General features: G+C 40.2%; 1 protein-coding gene across 1 annotated transcript; it reads right to left on the reverse strand.

Annotated features, from left to right (window-relative positions):
• Positions 1 to 10,524: 10,524 nt before the first annotated feature.
• On the reverse strand, positions 10,525 to 18,237 carry calm3a (calmodulin 3a (phosphorylase kinase, delta)). The gene is made up of 6 exons (XM_041940945.1): positions 18,023 to 18,237; positions 14,391 to 14,421; positions 13,790 to 13,933; positions 13,173 to 13,279; positions 12,485 to 12,620; positions 10,525 to 12,248 (listed from the first exon to the last, which is right to left on the reverse strand). The coding sequence occupies exons 1-6, from the start codon at positions 18,023 to 18,025 to the stop codon at positions 12,220 to 12,222; spliced, it is 450 nt and encodes a 149-aa protein (XP_041796879.1). The 5' UTR covers positions 18,026 to 18,237; the 3' UTR covers positions 10,525 to 12,219.
• Positions 18,238 to 23,373: the final 5,136 nt, after the last annotated feature.

The following is a 23,373-nucleotide window of genomic DNA, read 5'->3' on the forward strand; positions in this document are numbered from 1 at the left end:
AGCTCCTCTGTCTGCCTCTCTCTCTCTCTCTCTCTCCTCTGTCCCTCTCTTGCTATAACGTGCTCCACTCCTCTCTTTGCGCCTCCCAGTCTCTCTTTCGGATCCGTGTCAGGTCCCACCCACCACACTGCCGCGCCGACAAGACGCTGACAGATGCCAAACAAAGGGGACGTGTAGGGAACAATGTAAACATCCAAAAGCACTTTCCCCTGCCTTTCAACCAGAATCAATTATTTGTGTAATGAGTCGTCTTTTCCTTCCTTATTTACTTATTTACTTCTAGAAAAAGAAGCAGATAAAGCTGCATTATGAGCAGGAACATGTGGATATCTTATCCCACAAGGTTTGACAGAAGAACTTAAAAACACATTACTTTAAGGCTGAACTGTAATTGACTTTTATTGCTGTATAGACTTCAATAAATAACAAACCACAGCCACCGACAACAGGTCGAACTAATTTCGTTTCAGGGGGCCCAGCTGTGCTGACAGGGAGAATATGGTTACTATTGGCTTCTTCCCGCATTGGAGCTCATAAAAAATGTAATCCAATTAGTCTTTGTGTAAGTATTTGGTTTGGCAGTGTCTCGTCTTGGTTTTGAATAGCCTTAATCTCAGCTAGTTTACATTTCATGCAGCCTTTCAGCTCAACCGAGAGAGGGTGAACCAATGCTTTGGCTGAACACAAAATGCAGTGAAAGAACGCTTTTTCCCGCTGGTTCCCTTTGCTGTGTTGTATTTGTGCAGCCTTCGGTGACATACCTGAATTGGGGGTAAATCCTCTGACAGTGTGTGTGCTCTGGAGGAGACTGCATGCTTTGAATTAGCCCTCAGGGTTAAGAACACGCTCTTTAGGGCTGAACATGCTGTCAGATGTTTGAAAAGTGTCAGACAAAAGTGGAACGAGAGAAAAGTTGTTCCAAACACACAATTAGAGTTCTTACAAAAAGAGGTGCAACAGGAAGCAACGGAGAAAGATGTATTGGGATTCTTAAGTAAATATGATGCAACAATGTAGAATTATTCATTTACAAATAAGTCTTGCATTCAAAATCTGAGTACAGTACTAACAAAAAATACTTAGTACACAAGTTGAAGTACTCATCATGTAGACTGACCCCTTTTGGAGCACTATCTTGTAAACTGTATTGGATGTTTGTTGACATTATAAGTTTAATGTTGAAATTGGTGGAGCTTGCTTCAGCTATGTTATACATTGTTTGGAAATCTTCTAATAATCTATAATAGTGCATCATATAAAGCATAAAGTGGCATTAAGTGGAAATGCTCTATTAACCTAATTTGCTTTGCTGTCCTGCATCACTGCAAAGGCAAGAAGGCTTTGCTGGGTCATTTTCCAAATGAAATTACGGTCTCAAGGGAGTGTCACCTCGCTCGCTTGTCCACCCATGTGCTATGTCTGAAACATTGTAGCGCTGAAGCTTGTTTTAATGGATCTGAGGCACCCAGGAGAAATGGTACAGTTGTAGCTGACAGTCGCTCTGTAGGTTTGTCCTGATTTGTTGTTCGTATTTCACATTTTGCTCATTGTGATAAACCCTTGAACACTGCCGTGCTACACCTGCAGTGCACACGTGCTTTCACTTAGTGTTCCTGATGAGACGCCTTCAGACTGTGTATTTCACTTGCACTCTGTTACACCAGTCACAGTCTCTTTCGCCTTTATTAATACTTTTATCTTGTATCTTTATCACTTATTGGTAGGTGTGGTTTAACGTTTTACATGATTCACAGCATAACCTGTGGTGGAGGTCTAATCAGATTAAGTGAAAGTGTGTGTGTGTGTGTATGTACACAGGGCTTTTTAAGACAGGAAACTGAATCATCTGCAGGCAAAGCTGTTAGGAAACACTTTCTTCAATATGTTCAGCAGACAGTCAGTGTTTAAGGTTAAATTACAGAGCGACACAGAGGAAACCAGCTGCTAAAACAGCCTGCTGCGATGACATGTTGGTTGAAGGACATAAAATGACACAAACACACTTAATGGACATTATCACCATTTCCGCAGACGCGATAATGATTTTGCTCCTGCAGAGCCATCGCTGCGCTCCCTAATGGTTTCTTTCCCTGACACCTAAAAAAAAAAAGCACCAATAAAACCATCGCAACCAAGAGAACGGCCGTGAATACAAACTGCGGCAGAGTAATTACATGGCATTGCTCAGTCTCCACTTTCAGTAATTCTACATGCTTGCTTCCTGTTTCTGTAATTGACAGAACATAATGACAGCAGTGTAGCACTGGTGTTCAGTTGTGGATGGAGTAATGGAGATCAAATTTCCCCTTGGTTTACTCTGTAAATGAAAGTATTGACGCATAGTTACACAGCTGGTGGTGGGTGGTAGTTTTCTGGCACAGGCCGCCGTGATATTGTTAAACAAAGACATCCAGATATTTGTTTTAAATCTTCCTCTCAGCTACTCTGCAGCCCTCACTCCCTCCCTGCCAAACAGAGCTCTAATTTACTTTTAACTACCACAAGGAAGCTTCAGGCGTGGACGGTACGCGGGGTGTTTACAGTCGCCCTTCTGATAAAACAAACCAGGCTGGCACCTTCAAATAAACAGTGGACATAGGCACGGAAAACAAATGCAGATATATTTGCGCACTTTGCCCAAACCAGCTTATAAGTCTGTGAGCATACCAGCTAAGACACAGAGATCATAACACTTGTGTAAAGATCATAAATTGTCACGTTTTATTTACGATACATAAGAAGTTTACGAGAAGTTCAGCGAGGTATCGATTTACAATAGAAGCTGCCGTGTTTGGTTGTATGTGTAGAGACCAAACATGCAGTTCTAGTGAAAACAAAACTCTAAAACTAAGATAGGTGAATGGATGGATAAATATGGGTGGATGGATGGGTTGGTGGATGGATGGGTGAATGGATAGATAAAGCAATAGAAAGATGGGTGGATAATGAGTTGATGGGTGGATGGATGGGTGCAAACAGGACATTGAAACTTCCCGTTCCAGCTAATTTAGTCGTGTTTTCACAAAGACAATAAAAAAATCTCTTAGTACAAACTGTAAAATGCTTTGTCGTCCATTAACCGCACATTTTGACATGAAGCATGAAAACACGTCACGTTATATTGAAAACACCTCAGGCAGTCTGCACGCCGTCACGGAAGACAACTCCAGATGAAAGCAGCTGTTTTTCTGTAGTTGCACCCGTGATACCCGCAAACTATGAATTCCTCAATTTTCAGGAAAAGAACCAGCGTCAGTAAAAAAAAAAAAAAAAAACATGAATCATTAGTCATGATTCTATAGAAGACAGTGGGATTATGAGATTCACTTGTCTTGACCAGAATTTACGAAAATACACAGAGCTCGGGGAATTAGGTTTGACTCTTTGATCCCTAATGGAAAGCAGAACGTTACTGGTGCCAGACACCTGAACAGGTTTGAAACAAACCCTGAGTGGAAGGACAGCAGCATGCACGCCTTTGCACATTTTTCCCATTTTCATACGGTCTGATTTGTTTAGCATATTTGTCTCTCCGTAATCATTACAGTGTGTTTCCACTGACTGATAAGCTTCGCATCTGTTAAGCAATAATCACCAAATCATTTAATTACCCAGCACATGCATTCAGTTGCGCATGCCACGATGTCTGCAAGGTTTTTGCCTTCCAGGACTTTTAATTCCTTCTTTCTGTTTGTTTTTAACATTCAGGAAGCCGGGGACGCAAAACAGGTTTTTTAAAAATCTATAACGGTAAACACTGTCCGCTGAACCGGAGCTGACTGGAAAGACCTGAGCTGGAGGTGGTGATAGAGATGCTGAGACCACACACACAAACACACACTGTTGACACACGCTTATTAAAATACTTCAGGTGTATTTGAGCTTCTCATACATGCCTGTTCCACTGATGTCCAAGTATAATTGTGATAGCATGTTTTACCTGAAGGAAATGAAGAAGTCACTGCGTAAGTCTTCATTTTTCACCATCACTTCATCGTCCCATCGATTTGTGACGTCCTCCTGATCACTCTAACGAGGCACCAACTGGCTGACCTTTCCGGTGCACCTGGGTTTAATGAGGCACTAATTAAGAGCTGCATCCGAATCTGAGAGCTTGCTAGACTCCAGGTTCAAGGCTTCGTCTTGTGCTGCAGAGCAAGGATACCAGAGTACAACGAGACTCTTACGCTCTGCTGTCCTCTCTGGTTTTCTCCTGTGAAAAATAAACTCGTAAGAGTTTAAAAAAAATCTATGTTAAAACATGAGAAGACAAACAGAACAGAGGCGAAGGGGAGGGGGAGTATAAACTATGCATTGTGTAGCAGTGGTGCAAATCTGTATAACTCAGACGTGTGCTGCAGCACATTGTGCAGTTTTAACAGTAAAAAAGTGCAGCTCTCCCAGCCTGTTGGAGACCGCTTATACTGGTAAAACTGGTAAAAGCTGGAAAAATGACTGCTCTGCTGTATTGTTTATTCATTTTTTATTTATCTACACTTTAAATCTGACTTTGATGACATCCCTACAGTAAAACCACATGTTACCACCCTATGATATTTTTTAGTTCACATACTGAAGCTCTTTGAAGTGAAGGCTCATTTAGTTTTAAATGATTTAGAAATAAAATAAAACTCTCAGTTCACCTATAACTTTCTATGCTATTCAAAGGAGTGCATTGCTTGAGACTGAACCGTTTACCCAAAAATGGTTGAACATAGAGGGCTGAAATACATGACAGGCCTTTCGTAACACCCGCCTGCAGATATAGTTATGGCACAGTGGAAATTTACACAGAAACAGACGGGCACCTATAATACAGACATAATGGGCCAGGCCTACGTTGGCTTACCATGTCCGACGTAATTCAAACCATAATGGAATTTGAAGATGTTTTCTCTGCTAACAGAGGTTGCTTTTTCAGGAGCTCCACTTGCCGTAGTCTCTGTCTAAACAGGCCTCGGCTGGCATGGACGTCGAGTCAGAATTCTCTTCCCACATACCAGATGAAAGTCACGATGGCGAAATCGGTCAACGGCGTATTCAGTGTTATTCTGAAACTCTGAAAATGTTCACCCTTTAAAACCCACACCCAAACACAACATTCAGTTTAGGAACATTTATATAAAAACTACTTTTGAATCATTCATACTTGAAACATGAATGCATAGAAGTTGACCCATTTTTTCAGTTCTGTGTTTAAGATCCATCTAGTTTTGCAGGTGTAAGGCGTCAGTATGCTTCAAGGAAAGTTGCTATGGATACAAACTAACAGCATCTAAAATCCACTTTCTCTGCATTTCTGGGGGCTGCGTCGAACAGGTTTGTAAGACTCTGAAAGCAGCACGGCCACTTCGTGCAGCGGCCGGCCAGGTGTGCGGAGGTGCAAAAGCAGGGCCTGGGATTCGACCCTCATTCCTCACACAACTACATCCATCAGTTCGTTTGAAGCACATTGACGCCGCTATTAATCTGCTTGTCTGCACACTGTGAGTTCTAAGAAATAGAAAGTGAAATGTCAGAGATGTCACTCTGGAAAAACCAGACCGCTTCTCCAAAACTCTCAAGCAGATGCACCTTATATACCACAATGTACAACGCACTACTAAAGCGAAATATCACTCCAGCCTGCGCCTGCTCTTTAAGACCGGAAGAGGAAAGTTGCATATCGTTGTTCCCCTTTCTATCTGTGTTTAAAATAAGAACTTTACACTTCTCTTTACAGCCTGTTTCACTTTATCTCACCAGTAAAAGACAGTTAAAGTTCAGGAACTAAGCAGTGGGCTGTGGCCCAAATTGCTCCCTTGTTTGCTCATTACTCTATTTAATAAACTATAGTGAATAGTTTCCTCAACAGCGAGCGCTAAATTAGTAATAATTAATTTGATGTGCGGCTGCAGATACGTCGGGTTTTTGCGTCAGTAGCTTATCGCTCGATCTTCAGTCTGATGATAGACACACCAACACAACATGCACTACAAGAAGTCTTCTGCCAGATCTTGTTTCTGATGTCAGCATTTTGCCTGCAGCAGGTATCCGCATTATAAATCCAAACAGACTCTTACAGCATTAATGTACCAGCTGGCACCTCTCTTGTTTTTAAAATAGCTGTGATGTTACACACATATTGAGGACTTGTTGTCAGTAAAGTGTTTGTTGAGCTTCGTTCGACTGCAGATTTGCTAACAGATTTTCTGACTCTTGCTCTTGGTTGTACTTGCCTTCATTTGTTGTAGTTTATGGCTAGACTAAGTACTTTGACTTTGTGTCTTTCTTGTAGCGGAGATGTAGCGTGCGTGTTCGTGGTTTGGTTTATCTTCTTGATGATGTTACAGTGTTGATTGTCTTGTGCAGCTGGATTGTTTTATTTGTTATCATTGCTATTATTCACGTACGTCTGTTCATTTTCATCTCTTTGTTCCGAGGGACCTCCTTGAAAACCAGATGATCCATCCTCAAATTAAATTTTTGAAAAACTGCAGTTTTCATTTTCTGTTAAGATTTTCCCTCAACATGTTTTCAGTATAGTCCAGAGATAAAACCAAGTCGTTGTGGTCTGTACTTAGGAAAGGGTTGTGGTAGGAATTTCCCTGTTGAACCATTTCATTGATGTATTGAGAGTATTAGCATTCCCACATCAACGAGTTTTATTAATTCAAGCTCACAGTTTTCTGGGGATGACTCATCCACAATCTCTTTTTAAATACCAGCATCTTTTTAATAACCAAGAGCATCATCATGATACTGACAGAAATGTTGCGCAAGAGACTCCCCAGTCATTATGTGAGCGTGCACATGTTCAGTAATATCACAAAATTTGATTCTTTATACCGGAATATTACGCACCGCCTCGGTCAAGCTGTTGACAATGATTGCTCTTCTCAGGAACACGGTGATCTTTAAGAGCATGCGCTGAACATTTCTTATCACGTCTTCTGCGGAGATGCCTACGTGACGCCCTTTAGTAGCGTGAAAACTGCAAAGGCTGGACAGCCTCTCAAATGTTCAACTGGGAGCTCGTAAACTCTATGATGCTTTAAACTAGAAATGGAAAAAAAAACATTGGTTCAGAGTTCAGCTGCTTTTGAACATAAATCTCAGAGAATAAACCTGACCACATTTTTATATACACAGAACTTATTAAGGTGTGAAAATGTGTGAAATAAACAGTAAACTTTTTCACCTGCTGTAAATGGTAACTGTGGCACCGTGAACTTAAATAATCACACAATCCATTATTTAATTTGTTAATGGTCTTCTTCAACTCTTAAAATGAGGAAATACCACATGGCCACGGCTTAACGATCAGATATTTGTGCTTTGTTGAAAATATGCCTCCAGTAAATGTATTACGTGAACATCTGGTTTCAATGCTGTGGTAAAATGCGGTAAATGAATGCAACTTTGTGTGTTGTGAGAAATTTCCAGAAAACACTGAAAGATTGCTTGCTTAAGACAGATCCCACATAACCGCAGCATCCCCGGTTTAATTCCATGTCATACCCCTGTCTCTCGCTTTCCAATCAACTGTCCAATGAAGGAAATGGCAAAAATGATGTTTTAAAAACAAAAATTAGAGCATTGGCAGATGCTGACTGTCTGGGGCAGGGGTGAAAAAAGTAAAAAAAGGGCATCCAAGAGGCGACTTTGTCACATTTTCTCCACCAAAAAGGCATTTTAGATGTCACTTTATCGCATTTTCTTCACTGAAGGGGGGGTCCTAGAGTACAAGTTGTGACAATGAGGTTGTTTATTCGCTAACCTTCCTCCCTGCAGTGTTAATTAGCAGAGTCACTAAAACAAAAGTTCTGATCAACCTGGGGGGTCAGGACTTCACCCGCAAAAAGACTCTGATGAAGATCACCAGAGTAGGAAGGCAGAAAAAACAACAACTTATTTCTGATGCACATTTCTTGTCTTTATGTCTCTTGGCCTCTCAAATATTCAAACATAACAGCCCGAGAATGAAAAAGCACTCTTTGATTGAACAGGCCGCCAACCTGTGACAAGATTTGGCAAGTATAGCTGTGTTTTAAGAGGTCACAAGATGTGAAACACTTGCAGAGGACATCATTTTAAAGAACAGCTCTGTGGAAGGTGTATGTGGGATCAAGCATAGCTGTAGACGTGGAAACAAGCGTACTCCCACTGTAAAAACTGCTCTGTTTGTTTCAGTAGGAGCTGGTGATGACTTCACCTCAACAGGTGGTTTGATCAGCATAGCAATGCTGTGCATCTTTCCATTCACTTCAGCTCACTTCTATCTGAGTGTCCTGACAAACGGGTGCAAATCAGAAGAGCCTGTCCGAACGTCCTTCCTGTTTTTGCATTCTGAATAATCACAGCATATGGAAAGCAATGGTAGCTGTGAGAGGAGAAGGAGGACAACACATCGTGCAGGAGAAAGCGAATGTGTTTACAATGGTGGTTTGTTCGTATGCAAAGTGAGAACGGGCAGCAAGAAGCATGTGATAGTGAATCACGCCTAAACAGCAGATGTAAAACGATGAGCAGGAGGAGGGAGATTCTGTCGGATATTGTTCTTGGAAGGGAAGGGATTGTTTGTATACATTAAATAGACAGTACAAACACATTATTCCCAGAGGAGTTGCATTGTTCAGTGTATACAACACTCCATACCCCCTACCTCCCAGGCAAAATGAGAATGAAAAGAAATACTTAGCATTTCTCAAGCGAAGGGGTGATTAGATTACATTGCACAGTTTACACAGTCACGAGTGGTGGGTGTGGTGCACCCGAGCAAACTTACCACACAATTCATGCAATATACGTCTCATTTCTGCATTTTAGGACAAACTGTCGTCCTCAATACAAGCTGCGTTTAATCGCTGAACCCTTAACTGGTTTTTAAATAGCTTGCTCGTTCAGCTGTTTTTGGTTCTCTTGTCTTATCTCCTTCCTGTGTCAGCCACACTGTGTCTGCTGCACCTGACCTGAATTAGACGTTGGCAGTTGGGTAAGAAGATGTCGAAACAGCATCACCTAGTGTTGAAGTTCAAATACTTTGTGACTGTGCAATGTTTGTAATGGCAAGTTTTATGGTGTCTCGAACTTGACCTTTATTCACTTAATAACATTTGATTAGAGGTAACAGTGTGGGTCTGAGGCAACAGTGGTGGAAAGTAACTACTGTACTTATATACAATTTTAAGGGAGTTAAATTTTATGCTTTACTTTTATTTCACTACATTTCAGAGGGAAATATTGTACTTTGTTAGTCCAACACAATTACTTGACAGCTATAATAACTAGTTTCATTTCAGATTATGATTTCATGTATAAACATATGATAGATAATAGAAGGTAATGTAGGACTATCTTGACAAACCACACAGTAAAATGCCACTTACAGTACACTTAACGTTATAATAATATAGTGTAAAATTTAATTCTGCATACTTTTTCCACCACTAGTGGCCAAACAGCTCCAAACACCCAAATAGCTAACACTAATAGGTGACTTCTACCAGTGGTGGACGAAGTATTCAGTATTAATACTACACTGTAAAAATATTCAGTTACATGTAAAAGTCCCTTCAAAGTAAAAGTTCTCATAAAACAGAACTCTGTAAAGTCATCATTTATTTTGTATGTACAACTGTAACCTGAAAAGCAGAGACCTACATTTCCCTCTGCAGTGTATATGTATAAAGTGGCACAAAATTAAAATACTCAAAGGACAGAATATCACAAAATTGTACTTCATTACTGTACTTGAGTAAATCGACTTAATTGCTTTCCACCACTGATAATGCTGTACATTTAAATATATTAGATTAAAATCAATCTGATGTCCAAATGACCCCTTCTCAACACCCCAGTATTACCCACTGCTTGACACTCAAAGTGCAGCTGATGAACCAGCCTATCGTTTAAAACATCTCTCTATATAATTCTGATTGCTCCCTGAGATTTGTATTATTGCATAGCACCATGGGAGCCAGACCAGTGATCCTCTCCAGCCTGCCATTACACAACCGAAAAGGGATAATCGCACCTGCCTGTGATGGTGCAGTTCTTACTGTCCTGCTGAGTGTGCTCCTGTTTCCTAATTCATTTATCTACTTAACCACATAATTAGCATGTGGGCACACAGCCAATCACATCTACCTGTTCCAGATAAAGCTTCACCCCATTGGTTCTTGATTTTGCCTGCCAGTAAGAAGGCGGGCGCTTCCCCTTTGCATTTAGAGTGTGTGGGTGAGAGGTCACAACCCTCGCTGACCTGGATTACCACAGGCTCCTGTAGCAATCTCATGAGCCACTAAATATAGCCTGTGCCTGGGATAGTTTCTCCAGTGAAGGGCTAGGGTGACCTACCCTAACCCACTCTGAGACTGTCTGGGATTAGTGCTCCTTTCTGGCACAGGGACACTAGCAGAGAAAGGATATAGTGCAATATGGAGGCTGGCATTTGTGAATATCAGTCAGGCTTCTTTTTTTAGTCATTGACTTTACACCAGAGATCCATGTTAGATTAAACGGGACAATGAAATGCAGGTGAAGTAAAGCTCAGTCAATTTATTGATTTATGGAAAATATATCACATCTTTACATTTTTGAGATACCTTCAGAAGTTAACAGTCATTTTACCATTTACTTCCCCACATCTGAATCAAAGCTATCCAATTAAAACGCCTCAATGAGAGCAGTCATTTCGTGCTTTGAGGAAATCCTAAAATACCTCAGATAATCTGCTTCTTAAATTTAGCCAACTGTTCAAAAACCTAGCCCCGAAACCAAACTCACATCTAAAGCTGAAATCTTTGCTACAACCCCATTTCATCCTTACGTGAAAGTCCCATTCTAAAAGCCCAAATGAAACACACCTCACCATGAGCAGTGTTTGTGAATATACAACGTATGTATTTCTGTTCAGTAAAACAGCAAGCAGATTGAAGTTTGAATCACCGGACTACAAATCGAAGATTAGACAACAACAAGGACGAGAAAGGAGTGTAACATATGAGTTGTTATAGCAGCAGCAACGGTGACATTTGCTTTCTTTTTCTTCTTTTAGAACAAAACCTTTTTAATATCCACATGATTTATACCAAAGTGCAAATATGTTCAACTGCATGTATTTTTTATATGTAATTATATTAAGTAGATTTATTATATTCTAATGAACTACGAGTCTTGCAAGAAGGTTGAGGCGTTTTAGAGTATTATGGCACATTTCAAAACCAAAGAGAAAACATGTCACAGGTCATTTACTACAACAATAGGCAATGCAAACTTTACGACACACTAATATATATTGATATATTTGGTGACCAAAGTTTGTCATCAATACATTAATATTTGAGAACACATTTATAAAGCATTACAATAAATATTGTATCATCAGGATATCAACTGCAGTCCTCAAGTGTGTTTTTACAATAATCATCCTGAAGCAATACAACATACTACTATCTGTCTCCAATCAGTGCTGCAGGCAATGTAAAGCCCACGACTCAAACAAGACAATAGAGCATCCCCGAAAGGAAAAAACCATCAGCAGTTTTCAGTCTCTTGATCTTGTCCGAACTCTTCAAGGTATAAGAATGCTCATCTCCAAATGAGCACCAGAACACCCTACATCGCAACTATTTGCTCTTGCAATAATCAATAGTGACACAAATTTTACAGATATATAGCTATATAGTAATGTATATACCTCCAGTGTGTACACAGTCTGACCACTACCTCTGATGTGATCAGAGCTTCCTTGATGTGACAAGAGACCGCCACAGAAAGGGTGCATGCAGGAAGAGTACTCAATTCAGTATTTAGAGAATCACCACTGGTGTAAGAGAGTCGGTTTTCTTTGTTAAATATTGGAAAGATTTAAATAGCAAACTTCTCTAGTCGAACTGTGGCATGGGTTCCTATCCCTCTGCCTTTTCAGTATTGCTCTTTCCTATAAATTAATCAGGAGCTGGGTGACTCAGCAGAATCTTGGTCTGAAGTACGGGGCGTCGGCCCTCTTAAAGCTTGGTCCATTAACTTCTCTAGGGATTATTCTGTTGGTGTTTGCTAAACAGATACCTCAGAAGTAGTTGGACATACTGAAGCGCAAATCGCAAAAATCTATTAAAAAGTTTTAGGGGGAAGTTTGTCTAACATTCGATAATTGTTCAATTTTTTTTTTTGGTTCTTACAGACAGTGATCTTAGGAGGACAAGCAACGTTTAGAGAGAAATTTCAGTGTTCTCCTCACTTGGCAGTCATCATCTGGACAAACTCTGTAAAAAGAACAGAAAACAGTGCTTAACATTTCAGCAGCTGCTAAGGCTTTTGGTACAAAAACTGTTCAGATGTGACGTGAAAGCATATCATAAAGGTTATGTTGCAACTGACAGTTTGCCTGATCTTTGTCTTAGCAAAGTCGAGTGAAGAAAAAGAGAGAGAAAAAAAAAAAAACACAGTCAGTTGCAGAGCTGTAATTAGTGCATCACTGCTAACAAAATGTACATCTTACCCTCATAGTTGACCTGACCATCGCCATCGATGTCAGCCTCACGGATCATTTCATCCACCTCCTCATCAGTGAGCTTCTCTCCTAAGTTGGTCATGACGTGCCGTAGTTCTGCTGCACTGATGTAGCCGTTACCATCCTGCAGATGGCAACAGAAGAACTATTGTTTTTGTATCTATTAACCGCTTTTCATAGTATGATGTTCTAGGACAGAATTGACTTGTTTACTATTCTCTGCACCTGTGAGGTGCTGGATTGATTGATGATTGATTTGGATGAACGGTACTTCTTTAGTCTCACTTGTACTTGTTATTGTTCAGCTAGCAGAGAGACACCAGCGAAAAGCCTTTTCAAGCTGGGGTTGATAACGCTAGAGAAAAAAGGAAGAGTACGATTGATTTTGAAAGTATCCAACTGAAAAAATCCCATCCCCTCCCTTCAGGCCTCCCTCCAAAGTCACTCCCCCAGATCACATGAATGACTACTGCTGGAGGAAGGCAGGGCGTCGGGGACAGGAGTGCAGGTCATTGTTGTCATCACTAACCGTATTTGACTTCATGTCTCATTCAAATGTAAGAAAACACCTGACATTATTGTAATGGACATGAACAATGAGTATGGCTATTGCTAGTACTCTAATTGTGTTTAGTGGTGCTAGTTAATATTGTCAATCTTCTCAGCCCTAATGTACCTTGTCAAAGACTCTGAAGGCTTCTCTGATCTCCTCCTCACTGTCTGTATCTTTCATCTTCCTGGCCATCATGGTCAGGAACTCAGGAAAGTCAATTGTACCATTACCTACACAATCACACAAACAGAAAGAGGTTAGAGAGAATTGTAATACTTTAGTCAAGTAATTCTCCTGAAAAAAGAGCACATCAATCCAAGAAGACCTTCATACCACAAAATATAAAAGGAAATGTCCCATGTCATTATTAACTAAAAGCAGATGCACCTACAACTACAGATTGTATTCAGTCTCGCATAGAGCCCATCCCAAACACCTGCACTGCCAATATAACCCTATCTCAGATATCAGTATCTGCATATATGCCAGCCATGGCAAATATATATTTCAGGTACACAGCATTAACGTGAAGTACATACATATAGCATAATTTATCCACCAGAGATCACTAACAAGTTTGCAGGAAGATGAAAATGACATGATGGTAATTTAAAGCCAAGTGCTCGTACTGAGGCATAAAGATGAAACTATCCAGTAATTTTCTTTCCAGCAAGAGGAACACTTGACAAGAAGTTTTAACAAGTATAATTTTCATGTGCGTTTGGGCTTTACATTCTCACCATCAGCATCCACCTCATTGATCATGTCCTGCAGTTCAGCCTCAGTGGGGTTCTGTCCCAGAGAGCGCATCACAGTCCCGAGCTCCTTGGTAGTGATTGTACCATCACCATCCTTGTCAAACAGCGAGAACGCCTCCTTGAACTCTGCATTGACAGAAGTAACACTGTTAGTTTGCCATTAGCATTCATGTCGATACAAGCAGTCTTTCTAAGCATTAACAGGGTCTGTGCATGACTAATTCAATGCTGTGAAGGACAAAAACATGCGGGACGCTGGCATAGCACAGACTGAATAAAAGCACTGGTGCATCTACTGCAAAATTTGAAACTGATGTGAATATTTGAGCTTTTCATACTGCTGATTTTCATTTTAGCCACATCATCAGGTTCCGGTTTACACCCAGTGAAGCCAATTTGAATGTAATTAACTAGTTACTGGGATAAGACCATAATCAAGACCAGGACCAGAACAACCACCTCATATCTTCACAGACTTCTGGTTCCTTTCATCTCTTAGAAACCTTAGTTTCTTAGGTTTGGTGGTGAATTAGGGAGCTGCTAAACCTATAATAAACCAAACATGGTAAAGGTATGCACTCACCAGCAATCTGCTCCTCAGTCAGCTGATCAGCCTGTTGACAAAAGGAGAAGACATTGATAAAACATTTATAGTCCACAATACAAATAATATTTTGGGCAAGTAAGTTGATGCAAGCCTAGGTGGATAGGAAACATTATACAGCCAACAAATCAATAAAACACCGAAGTGTAAACAATAAAACGCTAACAAATAAGTGTAATGAAATGCAATAGTGTTTGCACTGCCTTTGTTCAGAAGCAGTAACCCACAAATACCAAGTGAAGGAATTAGCCTCTGGCAACCCCATGCAACATTTGGAGTATTGAGAATGATGAAAAAATGTTTAAGTATGGTAGGCTAGTACGAGACCATTGCTCTCAGAGTATGCTCACTATAAAAATTAAAATAAAACACCCTACTACCTAGTGACTAAAAGCCTGGAACTAGAATTTCCAGAATTACGTACACATGAAAAAACAGAACAGAGGTGCTTTTCGTCTTAGTTCTTGGTTCTTCCACAGACTGTGCAAGTACTACCCACCTCTTTATTTTTCTGTTTGCAATGTCATTATTAGGAGGCAAAATCCTAAATAAATAACTTGTTCAGACAACATTGACAATGTAATGACGTGTCTATGGATGATTAATTGTCCCCCCCCCCCCTTGCAATGTTAGCTGCTGTTCTTTGTGAATAAGGAAACTATAAACTTTTAACAGCCGCTGTTAATCCCTGCAGAGGTTAAGTGTTTGATACACAAAGATTTATTTGGTGGATGTGACTTCAGCACAATGATTATAGAGATGAAAGCTTTGGCAGGCCTGATGAGGAGCACCTGCAGCAAACTCCACTGTGTAAACAACCTACACAGACCTCTGCCAATGCAAATGCCCTCTCAACAAACTAATTCAAAACAGACAGGGATATTATCTGACAGGTGGACCCAGGCATTGCCTATGGCCTATCTTAAGAATATCCCTACAGATGCAAAGCAATGAACCCAGCTAAACTATTGTTTAAACTCACTGTGATTTTGATTTGCTGGGCCTTATATTCTATCAAAGCAGATTTTTTACACAAGATTTGGCCTCTTGTATTCGTTTTAATCTAAAATGTAAGACTTGTTGCATTACTGGGGTAAAGTCATAGAACAGAAACACGTGGAGTGCATGCAAAGGGTGGAACAACATTTTTACTATTAAGAAAAACACACAACTATTTTGCACAAACCCACAATGCTAAGATCTGTGTGGCAATGTTATCCATATCTGCTCCTTTTAGATAGTTAGGAGTTAGTTTTCACCACTTTTACTTGAAACAAAATATGAGCAAGCTTACATTTACACATCCAATTCATTTTTCAACTTCATCTGAAACACCATTCCACCATCCTCATGAGGTCTTACCAGGCCTAAGTCAGTCAACATGCCCACTTCAGGCAGAGAAAGTGTAATGAGGGACGGGTATAAATACTCCATAGCCCGAAATACACACGGCTGCTATAATTAGTGAGACACGAACAGGGTCGCCAATGTAGCACACTGAATATCACCGCAACTTACCACCTCTTTGTATCTTTTTTACTGAACAGATGTCAGGCTCGGTTTATTACCATAGACTAACCCCTGTGCCAACTGTTGCTTGACAGTGCTTGCTGCTTTGTGTTTGTCTGTAATCCTTCATATTGTCTGGAGTTGATTCTCAGATGAGTTGGAAACAATTGCCATGATCGGGTATAAAAAGAGCTTACCAGCTGTATACAATAAAACTTAAAAGCCTCAATATAGAACTCATGTTAGGTAAGTGAAGATAACCAGATAATGCTATACACAGCCAAAAAAAACTCACAAAAGTTGGAAATGAGTAATTAAATCAATTAAACTCATACAGCTGCAGAGCTAATGCATGAACTAAACAAAAATCTTATTTTCATTTTGCCCATGTGCGCATGCACCACAGACAAAGGACAAATAAGTTTCTAACGATCAAAACCAAAGAGATTAAGGCTAACATTTTTGCAGCTCGAGGTGATGGTAACGCCATGTGTTCTTCGAGTCAATTTCAATGAGTCACTGTGTTGGCGGGGGTGGGGGGTGGGGGGGGGGGGACAAAAAAAGAAGGGAGCAAGACAGACTGCAGAGTATCTATTCTGTCCACTGCCAAACCAAGTCGGTGTTGCTGAAGCAAGCAGTGTCTGGATCAGCGCACAGCACAGTACAGCTGAGTGTTAGAGGATTTGTATGGCTGCTGTGAAAAGCGCTCTGCAAAAAGCACTGCTGCCTTTCAACTCATCAATAAACAAGAGATCATATCACATATTTTCATGTCAAGTAAGGAAAACTACAGGGGCTGCAGGTTGTTTTTTTTTTTTTAATCGTACAGTCAAGACAAATTCTCTTTTGCCAGCATGTGACTGGTATTGTTGCACGATCCAAGTTTCCTTACTTGGCAGACGACAATATCTATCACAGACCATGTGTCTGTTCTTCCACAATCCAGAAAACAAAGGTAGTGAAGGATGAGGCACAAAGACAGAGATTCATTTGTAGTGGCACAATAGGGCTTTTTGATATACTTAGTTTCCATTTTGGAGGGTGCACTGCGGGTCCTGACAGCCTACTGCACCAAGCATGGTTTGGTTCAATGCAGGGGGAAGTGAGGCGCGGAAGGAGGGGTGGCAAAGAGGATCATTCAGCAGGAGCAGAATGCGGTTCATCGTTATGGCGCAATAGGAGATGCTGTCATGGTGGTTTTGCAGGAACGTTGCAACATCACAATAATCTCCATGCTAAACAAAAAACAAACAATTGTTGCTAACGGTGAGCAACATACCACTACCTGTGAGCTGTAACGTTATGTAATCGCAATTGGTGGTGATTACAACCTTTCTTCGCTTGTTGCGCATGTCACACTATATTCAAAACACCCTGCCTGCAAGAGGTATTGCCCATGTTGCAGCAACTTGTCATGCAGATTGTCAAAACGATAGTTAGCAAGACAGTTAGCAGGAGTTTTGATAACTGTCTGGTAAGATGAACGAGGTGGGTTTCGTGATCACGTTAACACTAGACGGTCTATTTTTACACAGAACCCCTTCACCGCCACCACCACGCCCACTCTCGACACACAGCAAACGATAAAAACGCTGCAAACCTTGATCGGAGCATGGAGGTTAAACCACAGTATTTAAAAAGAATTGCGCGAATCGGCTAAATTACTGCTACGACATTTCAACAGGAAACAATCCGCCGGTTTCCTCTCACACCACGACGTGTATGCTGCGCAGTTGACATACCAAGAAAGAAAACGGTTTCCTCTCATCAACTGCTGAATACCAAACATTTGGCAACCGCCGACCAAAAATTTGCTAAATTTACAACTATGTTTATTATGTGTAGTGCTATGCACCCGTCCGCCGCATGATCTTCTGCAGTGTTCTAGCTAGTAAAATAAAAAATGAAAATAAAAAAACTATCGTATGGGGTTTTACGTTGAGTTACTACTTGGCTATCGGGTGATATGCCGTAATGCCATAACGATTACTTGGTGACTATTTTTCGAGACCGTCGCAAAGCAGTGCAATCGATGTTAACGATACCTAGCTGACGTTAGCTAGGAGAGCTAACGTTACTCAGGTTAGCAAGCCCGTACTCACCATTGTCCCGTAGACTTTTCAAGCTCCGTGAAGATGACAAAATGACCAACGTAAGGCTTTGTATTCACCTTAACTGGGAGACAGCTACTCAAATTAAGCCCTGAACTAATCGCAAACTTTATTAAAATATATGTCTCGGGAAATCTATGCTGACTGTATCCCGGTGTTGCAGTAGAGTTGCCCGGAAACCTAAATCCAGCGACGCCGGTGTGCTATGCCTTAGTTTGAGCACTGTATCCCTCCGCAGGTACATCTTTGGCGCCGCCCACTCAAAGCTTTGCCAAAATACAGAATGTTGCACATGTGAAAGTGTTTTAATTGTAATACACGTGCACTATTTATTATTGAATGTCCATTTGACACACAAAAAGAGGAAAGCAAAGATTCTTCTCGCTCTATACAAACGAAGCGCGCAAAGATACCATCCTGGCCAGGCCGTCTGGAGAAGGGACACTGTATGGAAGATTAACAGTGTCCAGTAGAGTTAAGAGGTGGCAGGGACCGCTAGTTCCGGAAGTGTGTAACTCCCTTGTGTTTTCCTGTTAAATTTTTTTAACTCTCCCGCACTATGTAATGATCATATAGGTTTGTGTCATGACCACCAGTTTCAATGATTTCAGTTACGTTCCAGAGAAATCATGCTTTATCTTTGTCTTGTCTTGTCTTATATCTTGTAATTTGGCAAGGCCCATGGCTCTAAATACACAATAGTAAAAGGTGTAACTCATAATGCTCTGCCATAATTGCTGAATTAAACCACATATGACCATTACTGACCAACAGATATCTGCATATGAATGCAGGATTTGTAGGCAAGAGAAAATACTTGTTTCGGAAGTGTTATGGTTTCCATTTGTGGTCCACTTGTAGCCCAGGTACTGACGATGTTTGAGTGGGATTTGGTTGCATGTAGGTAAATAGTTCATGTGGAGAGCAAATGAGGCAGAAAGCAGTGGGTGAAATGCACTTTCAGAACCAATCTATCATCAGTTGTCTGACAATAATTTTGCTTTTTTATTAGCTAAGTGGAAATGCCAAGTTGTTGCCATGTTTGTCAAGTCAATTTGCTAAATGGCCTTTAAACAATGACGCACAAAACCCATGGAAAGTCTTAGCCTTGATATCTGTTATTCAGATATCTGGATATCTGTTGGCCTCACTGGAAGCCTGAAACATTGGCTGTTAACCACAGAGGCTTATTGTCATCAGATGATGAATACCAAAATGTCCGATAATTTGACCCTTTTGTGATGCTTGCAATAAGTATTTGGTTTTGATGTATGCTGTCTCATTTGAATTACATTTTAATATTATTCATTCTAATTGAATTCTTGACATGCAAACCCAACCCAACTTCAAAGGTAACCAGAGGCAGAGTGGGGCCGATCTTGTCAAGAAAAGCAGTGGAATCCATAATAACACTACGCATCTCTTCTTGCATGACCTCTTTCTAGCCAATCACGCTTGGTGTAGGCAGCCACAGACAGTGACTCAGAGGCAGAGCTTTAATTGTCTCACTAAGGTACCTATACTGTGTTCAAGTCGAGTTGTTTTGAATGCATCAGTAAACTCAGTTATTTATTCAATTTACTTAACTTAGCCGTAATTTTTTTCATGCAGAATATGACCAGGCTGTCTTGAAATTTGATTTTGTTATAGAAGCCTATCACAGAAATTGTCAGGCTGATGGACTTATGGACACATACACCTCCCTCCATCACACTTGCATCAGCTTGCTTTAAAAAAAAAACCCACTTGATCTGAGTATATTTGTTAAGAGTCGTTTAAATAAGTGTTTTGCTAATTGTTCTTCACTTTGATGTTTGACTTTCACTAGGCAGAATGATGTACCTGCAGAGTTTGACACTAGAAGTTTGTTTTCACATTCAAACTTTCTCTGTGCACACTTGAGTTTTGGATGCACAGCACAAGCATTGTGACATGTCAACGAGTCTGGACGCCAATAGTGGTCCAATATGCAAGTTACACGTGCGTGATGTGAAAACTTGAAACCCCCAGTGCACATGCACTGAGAATGGACTTTCGGTGAATAAGGAGACATCTTGTTTTCAGTAGTAAAATTTCTTAAAGAACAATACTTACTTATTTATGGATTCACATTTGTGGAAACCATATCAAATACAAATGAGTATTCCTTGCACAGTATTTTAAGATTTCTTAAAACATGTCTAGAGGGGATCTTTAGAATTATGTGAAATTTAACCTGATTTACTGCTGACCTCTCACTACTTAGGGTACGGAAGCTGGGAACGTTCTGCTTGTAATTTTTTACGTCCTTATTTTGAGATCTATTGTTATTTGTTTAGTTTTCTTGAGATAATCTACCTGTTATCAAGAGAAAACAAAAGGTTGTTTCCTCTTATTACTTATAATAACTTGCTATTTACTTATATGTTCATCAGAGTACAGGAGTGCCATGGCAGCATGTAAAATGGCGTCTTGACATCTGCAACAACTGATTTAGGCTGAAAATGTCCCATCAAGGAGTACCCATTATTGATCAACATGAGACTGCACTTCCATAAAGGTCTAACACAGGCAGACATTGCATGTCTTTCCATTCGACATGTCAGATTTCAGAACATTCAGATAAGTCCTCGTCATTTTAAAGGGGAACACTGGTTGGCTGCAACTTGTGCAAGCGCACTCCAGTGATCCTGCTAAGATTCAGATTTTCTCTTTATCTTCAGCCTTTTGTTTTCTTGAGATAACTAGATAAATTAAACCATTATGACAAGAAACGAGATTTGTTATCTTGAAGTAACAAATTCAACTTTTGATTCTGAGATGACAGCATCATCCCAACAAATTCCGTATGTGGTGCCCCAGGGCTCTATTCTGGGCCCATGACTTTTCAGTCATCATATGTTGACCACTAATGGTCTGCACAGTAATGCTGCTCAGTTTTATGCACCCTACTCTAAATACTGTAACTGTCAGTCCTGACGATCTCATCCAGCTGTACAAGTTTGTAAACTGCATCTTTGACATCAATTTTTATGGATGCTGAAATATTTCCTAAATACAACTCAGAAATGACACAATAGATATCCTACGCCATCATATCATTGATTCTGACCTAACTTTTCAGCCACATATAAGCAACATAGCTAGAACAGTATTCTTTCCTTTAAATATTATTGCCAAGGCCAGGCCTTTACATTCTCACAGAGATACAGAGAAGCATGTGCACCATTTTAATAGCAATTATGCTCCTGTATATTGCAATGCATTTCCCACAGGTCTCCACAAAATGTCTAGATCTCATTTACAGCTAATGTAAAATGCTGCTTCCACTGATAAATCAAAAGAAAGACAAGACCTCACATCACTTATGTTCTAAAGTCGCTGCACTGGTTTCAGGTAGGATTAAGGTTCTTGTACTTTTCTATACTGTATTTATGGGCTTGTCCCTACCTATTTAGTTGAAAATGGCTTTTATTATGCAAATCCCTGGTAGAGCCCTCAGATCTACAGCTTTTCTGCTGCCAAAGAGCTGCCATCTGCAGTTAGTTAGTTAGTTAGTTAGTTAACCCAAACTGAAGAATGGCGGCAACAGCTTCAAATAAGGCTTAAAAGCACTTTCCGAAAAATCCACCTTTTCTTCTTTATAATCCCTTTTAATCTGTTATTACTATTCCACTGCCACTATGAAATTGTATATATTTCTGCATAGTTTTTGAATATTATAGTAACGATGAGGAAGTTTACTAGGTGAATGATATTATTATTGTTATTGTTATCATTATTGTTATCTATAAATTGGCAAAGAGCAATGCCAGAGCAGTGTCATGTAATACCGAGCTGCAATTTTCTATTAAACTCAAATGATGCCTTGATAACAATTTAATGAATGGATGAGGAAAGGCCTATACATACCAAGGACAAGATGGTTTGATTTTGTTTATCTGTATAGGTTAAAATTGCAGTATACTGCACTCCACCTCAGTGACCTGGGTTGTCTTTTTTCTTGTGAGTTACAAAGCACCCCAGCAGAGGGAGACATTGCTCTAGTATTGCCTACCACAGTGACACGTTCAGTGTTGCATCAGAAATGACTCACTGCACATCAAGGGCCAAGAAGAAATAGATGACTGCAGGAAGCAAATTCAGCACTTCAAGGCCTACATTAAACAAAACAAAAAACAAAACAAACAAAACGGATTTCATGTTTCCCAGACACATGAGCTCCAACAGTGACATAAGCCTGATGTTTATAACACACAGTCAGAAAGACCATCTGTTCATGACCATTGATTAAGATATCATGGTCAATCGTGGTCAATCAAAATGCTGCACTTAGGTCTAACAGGACAAGACCTTTGACCACTGAAGACCTTATTTTCATCAGAATTTAGTCTGAGGTCACTGATTAATCAGAGCAGTTTCAGTTCTAAAGCCTGACGGAAACTCCTCCAGAGTGTTATTTTCAAATAAAGGAATTATTTGCACTGAAATGACTGTTTCCAGTATCTTACTGATGAATGCAAGGTTGGATATTGGTCTGTAGTTGGTGAATGCGTTACTATCGAGGTTAGATTTCACCTGTGTTCACATCGGCACCACTGCTGCCTCTTATTGAGGTAATTTTGTTAATGAACAATGAGGAAAGTCCTTCACAGTTTGATGTAGAGAACTGTTGATGGGTGGGGGCAGTGTTGAGTGGCTGGTCAGTAGTGGAGAACAGTGCTCTGGAGTTCTCAGCATTCTGTGTAATAATCTTGGAAAAGTAATCCTTTCTTGCCTGATATTGTTTTGTTATAGACAGTCATGGCTTCTTTGTATATATTACAGTGAACTGTGAGCCCAGTTTTCCTTCATTTTCTTTCAGCTGCTGTACAGATTCTCATTAACACTGTTATCATTTAACAGCAGATGACAGGGTATTGTTGACTTGACTCAGATCTTCTCAGTGTATTACAGGACTTTCCTCCGGCTTTGCCAACTAGGAACCTCTTTTGAACCAAAAAACCCTGTTAGTCATTGTTAAGATTAAATTGGCACCAAAAAACACACAGTAATGGTCATATATTCACAATATTGAGGTCTCCTTTCAGGATTAGTCTGTCACATGTAGTGATACCAAGTGCAGTCAGCTCTGAGAATTGTTGCATAAACAACAATATGATTATCTTGGTGGCTGATGTAATGAAATGATGAGAACTGATAATGATAATGGCTTTGATGTCAAGCATGATGTCATGTGGAAAAATGACTGTAATCTCTCCTCCTTTCCTGTTTTCTCTGACTAACTGATAAAAGTTAAAATGTGAAGGGTGCTGTGCTGTTTAGCCAGGTCCAAACTAAAACCATAAAATACAAATTCTTTT

This window comes from Chelmon rostratus, chromosome 7 (genome assembly GCF_017976325.1).
Source record: "Chelmon rostratus isolate fCheRos1 chromosome 7, fCheRos1.pri, whole genome shotgun sequence".
Classification (NCBI taxonomy): Eukaryota; Metazoa; Chordata; class Actinopteri; order Chaetodontiformes; family Chaetodontidae; genus Chelmon; species Chelmon rostratus.

Bases quoted from the DNA above. Each gene is read 5' to 3' on its own strand.
- calm3a (XM_041940945.1), bottom strand. The intron at 12,621-13,172 runs GTACATTAGGGC...TGCCATCTGCAG, and splicing joins CCTTCAGAGTCTTTGACAAG to GATGGTAACGGCTACATCAG. The intron at 12,249-12,484 runs GTAAGATGTACA...TTCTTTTTACAG, and splicing joins TGGTCAGGTCAACTATGAGG to AGTTTGTCCAGATGATGACT.